This window comes from Procambarus clarkii, chromosome 59 (genome assembly GCF_040958095.1).
Source record: "Procambarus clarkii isolate CNS0578487 chromosome 59, FALCON_Pclarkii_2.0, whole genome shotgun sequence".
Taxonomy (NCBI): Eukaryota; Metazoa; Arthropoda; class Malacostraca; order Decapoda; family Cambaridae; genus Procambarus; species Procambarus clarkii.
The window spans coordinates 22,862,665-22,873,732 of record NC_091208.1 but is presented as its reverse complement, the minus strand read 5'-3'; the positions used below and the strand labels follow the sequence as shown (position 1 = coordinate 22,873,732).

Genomic DNA, 11,068 nt, shown 5'->3' with positions numbered 1-11,068 from the left:
AAGTATTGGATAATCTGACCTAATATACAGTACATCTAAACAAGGTATAATACAGCACAGTTTAGCTACAATTGTACACCCATCTAAAATTAAAATGGCAACAATGTCACTTTTAAATTTTAAGGGGTGAAAAACTAAAATGGTAAAGAAAAGATGATATTTTAATTGCAAAAGGAGGCATATGTAAAATACAATGTTGGTTTATTTTCTATGACAAATATGTACTGCCACATTTCAACCCCAGACTGGATACTGTAGACAATACCTTTAATATTTTGTACCATGATAACAGTGAGAATGTGACAATTTTCACACTGGCATGTAAACATTACATATAACCACAAAGTTAACTACAGTACTAACAAAAATTATTGAATGGCAACTATAATTCTTGACAAGTGAGCAGAAATGATGAAAATTCATGTGGTCATTGTAAGCTCGCTTAAAACCTATCAAGAGAACATAATCATGTTCTTCCTAGCAATCTAATTTGCCAAGAAATATCAGATAAAGGATTATTGAACGAGATGTATGAAAACCAACACTAGCATAGTACCATTTCAGTACTGTAATACTCAACTCGCAATGCAATGAATTATTGTACAACTTGTGTCCATGCAATTTTCAGGTTGATATACAGCCACTGCAGTAATTATATAAAATAGATCTCGATGTCTCAACAATTTGTGTTCGAACTCGCACAATGCAGGTGAATGTTCATACTGTATCTACAACAAACCACGGGACGTCAAGGATCGCTTGCACTATACAACACACCAATTTTCACACATTCATTCCAAGGTACTGTACTCCAGGAACCTACATATAGGTGAAGTTGAACCTGAAAACAGAATAAAAAACAAATTATTATACATGAATATATTCACTCGTGTATCACACTACATTTAAAACACAAATAGCTTATTGAATAAAGTAAAAATCACTATAAAAACTATTAGGACCACCTAAGCCTTGCATCTTCAAGGGACAAGAAAGTTGCAAGGCCAAGCTTAGCTTTTCATCCAGTTTTTTGAAGTAATAATATTCAATAGTATGTAATTTGAGAAGTTTATATAGGTAAATGTGTGGAACATCATAAGCTAAAATATATAGTGATCATATCTTAACGAATTGTACAGTATATTACTGTATATTCTTAGATCAACAAAACGGGTTTTGCTGTTATTACATTATATACCGTACATGCATTATTTATATCTATCTATATTTGTATAAACCACAACAAACCACCAATTAATTCTAGTGTGGGGGGTAATAAAATTTTAGCACAGTATAGAGCTACATGCTACGACAAGCCGACTCCAACTGATGACGTCACCTGGCGGAGCAAAATACCCACAAATATACTACTCGGATCACAATTATTAATACAAACACTGCTATTATTATCATATTAATGTCACTAAATCATGAATACGATTCATTTTCCACAAGTTTGTTTTCTAAAGAAACATGAAGTCTCATTGCATGATACATAGATTCACGAAACCTCGGCTGTGTGCTATGAATGTCTGCCTCATGCTGTGAACATCATAATTAGCATTGTGTTCAATGATATTTTGCACATAATTTTTATTAGTAAAGATATTCTCTGACACTATCGTTACAAAATAATTGCAGTTACTTATTCTATTCATTATTATTAAGTGGTGCTATGGCCCATTGTGCAGCTGTGTTGCGAGTTGGAGCTGCATGCACCAGCCTTGGTTGCTCCTGCAGTACAGTACTGAGGCTCTCACAGCCAGGAGGGATGCAGATGATTTTTTTGCAAGATGATGTCTGTTTACTGGAGTCCCGAGGAACAGGATGTGAGCCTAGTGTACCCATGGGAGTTTTGAATCATTCACTATACCTAAATACACCTTAAGGCACTATGTGCACCACCAGTTGAGTGCCTTAAGATGCTATGTGCAATGCAGGGCTTAAAGATAAAATAAAAGTCAACCTACATGAAATATAATGTTCTATTCTGTTTACGCTTACATATGCTACATAAGGTGTGAAACTGTTTATTTCTTGCATTAGCAGACTTCTGGTGTATTTTGTGACAACTTTTGTTTATTGTAATTACAGCATTTGTTTATGCATTTTAACACACATATATCATCAAAATACCTGAACATTAAAAACTATATTTTAAACAAAAATAAAAGTAGAACCCCTGGGTAGGGAAGGATGCTTAAGCACCTATTATTAACTTCTCATCCCTAAATACCCAGAGGTAATTGGGAACCTGGTTGTAAATATATTGGCAAATCATGTTTCAGGGAAATCTAATAAGGCATAAAATGAACTACTTGGAAGAGTGGCATGTCTGCTAAAGTCATGTCTGGTTACAAATAAAACGAGGCCTCTAATGACCTTATATTTATATGGCCTCTATAGACCATTAGAGGCCTCATTTTTATAAAAACTATGTAAGGCCTCGTTATATCATTATAAATGAGGCTGTATATAGTCCCCATACTACGTCCCATGCCAGAGTCCTTATTAGCCCCCCCCCTCCCTACTAGCCTCCTTGCCCAAGTAGCTATTAGGGCAGGGGAGAGCCTCCACATCCTCCTTGACATCTTTCCTATTTTAAACTATAGTATCAAGATTGTCTTTTATTGTTAGAGATTCAAGCCTAAAGTATACAGTATATACTTTAGGCTTGTAACGAAGCCCCCAAAGACAAACTACTGACCCTCCCCAGAATGCAAGCCGACAACAGTTGCCCAACTCCCAGTACTGTACCTATTTACCATTAAGTCAACAGGTGCATCAGGTGAAAGAAAATGTGCCCAACCATTTCTATTCCACCTGGGAGTGGAACCTGGTACTGTATTCCAAACTGAGTCAAGAATGAAGCCAATTGTACTACGAGACCCTTATGCTGGTAAAACAAGTACTGTATGTACATATCACCAGGTAAATACTGTACTGTATAATATAAACAGATACCAACCTGCACAAAGCCTGCGGTAATGAAGAAATAATTGGTCCGTAACCTTGAGAGTTATCATATAGCTCAAATAATGGAGCAGCAACAAGTTTGTAGTTCTTCGGTACTGCAAATAATGCTGTGGATAGAATAATCTGTATCAGTTGCAAGTTACAAACTCTTCTGAACTATATCAACTAAATGCTACAATGTACTAGTATTTTTCCATGTTCTATATTTTGTAACGTCACATTACCTTGCACAATTTTTCTACTGCCACCCCAATCTTTTTTTTATATTCACCCTTTTGTTACCCAATGTTTTTACTTTCAAATTCGCATTGCATCCCAATCCCTTTACATCAATAATATGAGATATGCCTTCCCTCAATTATCACTAAAACCACATGCAGATAACTTATTCATGCCACCTCCTTGCAAATACTCAAATCACACTTGTGATGAGATTGAACATTTGCCTACAGTACCTGTACTGTATTGCATTTATATCAAGGCAAAAATCCTACAACAGCAATTTCAATTACCATTATAAATGTTAATGGTCCATAATGTTTAGTTAATAACATTCGTTTAAAACACTGTATTGTATGAAAGTCTTCCCCCGCACATTGAAACATTGACTCCAATCTAAGAAAATAGATTTATCATAGATTTCTTTAACAATAAGTATTATAGAAATTTTGCCATTCAGTCATTCTTAACACATTTTTTTACAAAATATACATGCAAGTAGTGCATACAATTTCATAATGTCTACAGTAATTACCTTTTTCTCCAAGCTGAACAAGGAAAAGTTTTTTGTGTTCCTTAGGTTTTGTAATATGTGAAGGTATATATGGATACTGTGGAGGTTCAAAGTTTGGTCTCCACCAGTTGCCAATGATATCTTCAATAACCCACTCCTGCTTGACACCATCCTGCCTCCCGAGTGTCTCTGTTAGTAGCCGCTTAAGACCTTCCACCTCATCCTCGTCTGTATTCAGTTCTCCTCCAGGTCTGTTGGGAAAATACTCAAGAATTTATTTCCATTACCAAAGAATAATATGGCTACTCCATATGCGAGACAAACTTGGAATATATTATTCTTCTCGGAATCGACTGGTTATGATCAAATATTACAAAATAATTTAAAAGTACAAAATGAAACATGGTTATATTATTTTTGTGTGGCCCAAAAATGACAAAATTCCACTAAATTGAAAGTGTGAATTTAAGGAGGATGAAAAAGCGTTGAAGTTTGTGAAGGGACAGGAAATGTAAAACCTTTCAACCAATTAACGGTTATCTTGAGGGTATCTTGAGATGATTTCGGGGCTTAGCGTCCCCGCGACCCGGTCCTTGACCAGACCTTTGTTAACACACCCCCAGGAAGCAGCCCGTAGCAGCTGTTTAACTCCCAGATACCTATTTATTGCTGGGTAACAGGGGCATCAGGGTGAAAGAAAATCTGCCCATTTTTTCCGCCTCCACCGGGAATTGAACCCGGAACCTCAGGACTACGAATCCGAGGGCTGTCCACTCAGCTGTCAGGCCCCCGTGAATAGTGACTGCATAGAAATAGTACAGTATGAATAGTGACTGCACTTACAGTTTAAAGAATGTGGTGCCTAGCTGGAGGAGAAGGACATGAGGGAGGCCATGTTCATGGACGAGAAGGACGGCTTCAACACTCCTTCGCATCCCAATTTTATCAAATTCTTCCCGCATCCTTTGGAATCTCGCTGGAACACTGGGATCTCTCTCAAATAGAGGATCTTTAGTTCCAAATGTGTAATTTGTCAAGGGATATCTGAAAGTATAACATTTAAACAATTATTCATTCAAGCCTAACAAAATAAATTTTAGTGTAATACAGCTTTACAAATTATGCAATAAATCACCTAAAGTCTGTAGCTTCTCCTTAATAACAATTATTTCCATCAAGTAGAAGAAAAAGAAATATTAACTACATGCAATAATATCAGTAAGAATAAATTACTGGTAAACATGAATAGATTTATGCTCAATGCAGCATCTTAAATGAAGATTAGCAATTGAGTAGCCATGGAGTATCCAAGTGTCATCATCCCCCTTAAATCCACATGATTATCACCTTTACATCTTTTGCATTAACCCTTTCAACACTTTGATCAATCTGTCCAATAAATTCCTGTTGCCAGTAACTTCAACAAATGACTAATTGGATTATCTGGGTCAAGAATTTTAATTGGATTTATACAATTTGGTATTACTGTAGTACAAATCACTACTGTATATACAGTGAGTGGCAATTATGTCCGATGCTGTTTGCATGGTGGAAATTACAGATTTTTTTTTTATTTAACATGATTAATTTAATTAAATGAGGATATCAATAGAAATGCATATACTATACTGTACTTATCGACTAGAGTTTAAGAAGATTGCAGGAGGTCATACAACAAAAACATGAAAAAATTAAGTACAATATAAGACTATTTAATATAAATAAAAGTATACAGTTTAATAAAGGCCAAGTAGTATTTATAAATAGGGTAACTACATATAACTATGAACAATTTGACCATATACAGTAGGTTTTATACAAGGATACGAATGATATCTTATACGCGACAGGTTGCCAACAGATTTCAAAATCTACATAAACTTATCGAACCTAATGCAAATGTACCTAACACATCCTAACCCAAGGTAATACATCCTAACCCAATGATACCTGGAGCGGGTTTCGAGAGTTCTTCTACTCCCCAAGCCTGGCCTGGGGCCAGACTCAACATAACTATACATGTATATGGCTATGACAATCAAGATATGTGTGCTATATGCAAAGGCCTATGTACAAATTGACCAATCCGATATATCAGGAGGAAAACTCACTATGACTAAAACTCAGAATAATTAGTGTTGCAACAGTAGTAAAGGCACACATCTGTCTAATAATAAATATTAATTGATTGTGTTGGGGAACAGGGAGCCAGTGAATATATACATGTTAGACTTATATCAAGGTCCCCCCCCCACCAATAAGTCAAATTATTGACCCTCCCCAGGATGCAACCCCCACAACACGCCGACTAACTCCTAGGTACCTATTTACTGCTAGGTGAACAGGAACATCATGTGATAGGAAACGCGCCCAACCATTTCCATCCCGTCTGGGATTCGAATCACGAATTCCTGAAGAGTTAAAAACAACCCCGAATGTACTACTGTCCCGCCTGTCTGTCTGTCTGCCTGTCTGTCCGAGCCTCACCAGTGTGGCTCCCAACACGTGGTAATGCGGCAACTTTGCTAAAAGCCCAATAAGTTACACAAGTATAAGCAGCGGGTGATGCCTCAAGCGGCGGTTATTTCCCTGAGCGCGGCGGGTCCGCCGGCCGCCCCGGCCATCACTCTCCTGGCAACTCGCCTCCGCAACTTACAGGCTGATTGATCGCTTAAGCGCCATTGATGGATTTCCGTTATATTTGGCACCGTAAGACGGTGGAGTGGAGTTTTTCGGCCAGCCCGTGGCACCCGCGCCCCGCTTCTGTGTCGCCATGTTGTAAACAGAGAAGCCGCAAACAAACCCTGTGATTGGCTGCTTTGGACGACAACAAGGATTCTGACTGGTTCCCTGAGATGACAACAAAGCTAATGATTGGTCACTCTCGCATTGGAACAACATCTTTTGAAAGTAAAATTTGTAATTTCTTTAATAAAACTGTAAATAACAACATGATATACTGTTAAATAAACGTTTTATAAACAAAAATAAAAATATTTCTTAAGGTTTTATTGTTTGTTTCAACTTATTAATTAATTTTCAAATAAAATAAATTTATCACAAAACACAGTGAAATCTGAAGTAGTTATTATATAACAAATATAAAGACAGTATTTAACACACACGTACAAGGGGGATCTTATATTGACTTCTTATAATAAGCTTAACTAAGTATATTGACTTCCTGCTCCCAACAACGAGACACCATATTAATTAATAAAGGAAACAGATTAATTAATACGTAAAGTTGTTATCCAAAAATGACATAACTATTAGTACAACAGTTGTAAATAGAAAATACGAACTGTTTCACCCTCTAAAAAATACACGTTTTTGTACATTGGCGTAGAGCTGTAGTTCATGTAGTTCATCAACTCATGAGCTGTCCTGTTCATGGGCCAGCTCTTGGCCCTGCGCGGGCCAAGAGCTGGGACATACTCTCCAACACTATTATCTGTGATTGACCTGTTATCAATGATTTCAGACCAAATGGTATGAGGTACTTTGAGCTCTGTAACTACTTCTTACGGAAGATATTCTTGTGCAGTACCCAGAATTTGCTAGTGGAGGCTAATAGATTAGCCTCACATAACATGTATCATATTAGCTAGCTAATAATAATATTAGCTAGATATTGGGGGATCAAAAGCTAACTCATAGCTAACTTTTGATTTAGGTAATCCGTCATATAGAATAGGGTAGCAGCACAATTGCTGTGCTAGTATCCAATTGCATACCTAAGCTTGTTAATGAAAAAAGTCTGTTAGCCCAAATGAGGTCCCAGCTAGACCAGTGGTTTCCAACCTTAATGTCCCAATTTCCCTTTTTCGGCCACCTACAGGATAATCCTGTGGACCTCCACAAAAATAGAGTTGTCAAAATTGGCTGTAGCCATTGCTACTACATATGTACACATTTGCACCAACCATGAAGGGTTACACCAACCATGAAGGGTTGCACCAACCATGAAGGGTTACACCAACCATGAAGGGTTGCACCAACCATGAAGGGTTGCACCAACCATGAAGGGTTGCACCAACCATGAAGGGTTGCACCAACCATGAAGGGTTGCACCAACCATGAAGGGTTGCACCAACCATGAAGGGTTGCACCAACCATGAAGGGTTGCACCAACCATGAAGGGTTGCACCAACCATGAAGGGTTGCACCAACCCTGAAGGGTTGCACCAACCCTGAAGGGTTGCACCAACCCTGAAGGACTTAGGTTGGACCGACAACGCCCCCTACCCGAATCTCTCATTATTGCTTGCACAAGTTCCTCCTACGCCAGTGCCACACTCAAGTGATCAACCACTTCAAAAGCCTTGCAATTCCAGCGAACTTCACACACTCATACAATTTCCTTTTCTCTCAAACACCTTATTTTACTTTTGTCTACATTCGCTTTACCACTGACAGTGTCAGCGATACAAGACAATAGGACCAAACTCGCGGCGCGCGAACAATTCGTCTGTAAGTGATGATACAGCGAGCAAGTTAGGCTGTAACGTAAGGTGTTACAGGGAGGACTTGGCCCATGGTGCTTGTGTACCCGTAGACCCTCCACAAACACGTGTGTTTGGGCGGTGTTTGAGAGAAGTGGTGCCGTATATCTTGCCCCGTTGGCCAAAGGGGCAGCATAAGGTTGGTTGATAACCAAATTTTGGTTTAGTCCAACTTAAAGGACTATTATACAGTTGACCTGAATTTACCTGAGGGGCCAGCATGTCTAGTGGTGACATTGAAAGGAGGGAGATACAGAGAGGGAAGGAAAGGACGGAGAAAGAGACATAACAGAGAGAGAGGATGGATGGAGGGAGGGAGGGCTGAAGAAGATAGAGGGAGGGAGGGAGAGAGGGAGGGAGATATTGGAATGCGAGAACATTATCTAGAGCAGAAGGTGGCCATGCGAATGATAGCGAGCCATAAGTGGAGGTCTTCCCACAGTTCTCTTACTCCACGTGTCAATATTGGTGTGTCAGGTAGCCTAGTGGTCAGTAGGCTAGTGGGCAGTAGCCTAGTGGTCAGTGGTAGCCTAATGGTCAGTAGCCTAGTGGTCAGTGGTAGCCTAGTGGTCAGTGGTAGCCTAGTGGTCAGTGACCCACGTGTCAAGAACACTGATGTCAGGTGTTGTTGACATGTAGAGACTGCATGTAGATACCCCATGTGACTGACCCAGAAGTAATGGCCAGTGCGATATCGTCTAGTTACTAGCCTAGTATTACAATAAGACAACCCTTAATATCTTCACTGACTGACGATCACCACTTGTTCAGGTGTAAATTAATTACACTTTTAGGGTGTCAGTGTCCTATGTCATTTGTTGTTATTATTAGTCTTTGATTTTCTTAATTTCAGTGACTGTTAGAGTCTCAGTGTATCATACAATTGATTATTCTTATCTTAATAACTTGAGTGTTATTCAATGGCTTAGTTATGGTCTTAATGGCCTGTATTAATTCTATGATCTATTGTTGTCTCAGTGACTATCTATTACGGGAATTGTTATTAATGTCTTCGTGGTGCGCAATCTTTTTTTTAGTGATTATTAGTTTCTGTGGGACATGAGTCATTAACCATTGTTAAATTATTACTGAGTGCAACCTTAGGTGCCATTGATTGCCTATGTGTATTGAATACGTTGAGTCTTAGAGGAGTATATAGTTGTCACTCCCATCAATGTTCCTTGTTACTGCCAGTGTCGTGTCTGTGTTCAGTCAGTTCAAATTTTGGCTGAGAGTCAGCACACTAGCGCCCTGCTTCGTATACCCTGATTCAGCCCTGAGGCAGGAGAAGCTTAGAGGCAGCACTCTTCAGTCACCTGTGAGCACCTCACGCCCCTGGTGAAGCCATTGGCCAACCTAGTGGTAGTCTAGTGGTCAGTAGTCAGTGGTAGCCTAGTGGTCAGTAGCCTAGTAGTCAGTGGTAGCCTAGTGGTCAGTAGCCTAGTAGTCAGTGGTAGCCTAGAGGTCAGCGTGACAAAATACAGGAGAAGTTTAGCAAGAAAAGGTTTAGTTAATTAATTTATTATGAACCCCATGCCTATCCTGTGTGAGGTAATTGGACCCCATGCCCATCTTGAGTAAGGTGGTTGTACCCCATATCCTGTGTGAGGTAGTTGGGCACCATGCCCATCCTGTGTGAGGTGGTTGGGCACCATGCCCATCCTGTGTGAAGGATAAGTTACAGAGGTGCATACTGGACGTGAACTGAATCCCAAAACTTGTTTAGCTAAGAAAGTTGACGCGCTAGTTGTACATTTTGGGTGAAGCTAGGGAAGGCTGCTAGGGTGGGCACTTAGGGAAGGAGAGGTAGAGATGACAGCTAGGGAAAGCAGCTAGGCAGGAAGCAGCAGCAGCCAGCGGCTAAGAAGGAAGGAGGAGGAGGACTAGGGCGAGCAGCGGCAGACTGTCACTTGTCGAGCAACTGGTGAACAGCAGCACATAAACCACACCCTCATGGTGGGTAGATAACCTTACTTCTCACTGAAGCTATACTTCTCATTGTATATAACCCATAACTGTTATAATAATCACTTTTAGTCTATTAATATTTCAAATTTATTTAATAAGCATTTGATTTTTGTAAACTAAGACATACTTGTATCTGAGCGGCCATTCTTGAGGCAGAATTGTTTGCCATAGTCCTTGCTCTCACTCGAGTACGCGCATCCAGAGTTGACACTTTAATTCAGAGTGATTTAGTGTTATCCCTGGCGGCACTCAGCTGGTGAAGCCATAGCTAAGGTGGTGCTGTGTGAAGAAAGACATATGATAACTTGGGCAATAATGGAGTGAGAATCTTCTCACTGACGGATCCCATCCCGTACTGGCCTCAAGCTGCTTGACAAAACTGATGAGTTAGCCCAACCTGTGCTAACTCGCTTGGGTAATATCCAAGGCTCCATTACCACCTTGGAGGGCAGCTTGACGGCAGCCTAAAGGCAGCCTGAGGGCAGCCTAAAGGCAGCCTGAGGGCAGCCTAAAGGCAGCTTGAGGGCAGACTTAGAACTCCAACAATATTGATCAACCTGAGAGATATGGCTAAATTTTACCTGAGGGCCACTAATATTAGTGGCCTCGACGAAGACAGGAAGCCAGCGGCTTGTCAAGGTTCCCGCCATTTGGCCTGATAATCTTTTCCAGTTGGATTTTAAAACTTAAACGGAGATTTAGCATTTACGGCTTCGGCGGGTAGGCGGTTCAATGAGTTTATAGCCCTCTGAGTGAAATGTAAATGTACTTACCTTACGTTACTAAGTAAATGAAAGAGAAAAAAAGATCCAATAAATTTGAAATAATTATATCTATAAATTAATGTTCACGAAACAGGATTTGATCCTGACGTATTACCCAAAAT

At 39.7% G+C, this 11,068-nt stretch overlaps 1 protein-coding gene across 1 annotated transcript; it reads right to left on the bottom strand.

Annotated features, from left to right (window-relative positions):
* Nucleotides 1-142: 142 nt before the first annotated feature.
* Nucleotides 143-10,459, bottom strand: Cpsf5 (cleavage and polyadenylation specificity factor subunit 5). The gene is made up of 6 exons (XM_045758509.2): nucleotides 10,310-10,459; nucleotides 6,366-6,559; nucleotides 4,553-4,753; nucleotides 3,731-3,960; nucleotides 2,969-3,083; nucleotides 143-841 (listed from the first exon to the last, which is right to left on the bottom strand). Exons 1-6 carry the CDS (start codon nucleotides 10,349-10,351, stop codon nucleotides 820-822), a joined length of 804 nt encoding a protein of 267 aa, XP_045614465.1. The 5' UTR covers nucleotides 10,352-10,459; the 3' UTR covers nucleotides 143-819.
* Between the last annotated feature and the right edge of the window lie 609 nt (nucleotides 10,460-11,068).

Bases quoted from the DNA above. Each gene is read 5' to 3' on its own strand.
- Cpsf5 (XM_045758509.2), bottom strand. From the start codon at position 10,351: ATGGCAAACAATTCTGCCTCAAGAATGGCCGCTCAGATACAA. The intron at 6,560-10,309 runs GTATGTCTTAGT...TTGTCATCTCAG, and splicing joins GAATGGCCGCTCAGATACAA to GGAACCAGTCAGAATCCTTG. The intron at 842-2,968 runs GTTGGTATCTGT...TTCTGTTTTCAG, and splicing joins TTACCGCAGGCTTTGTGCAG to GTTCAACTTCACCTATATGT.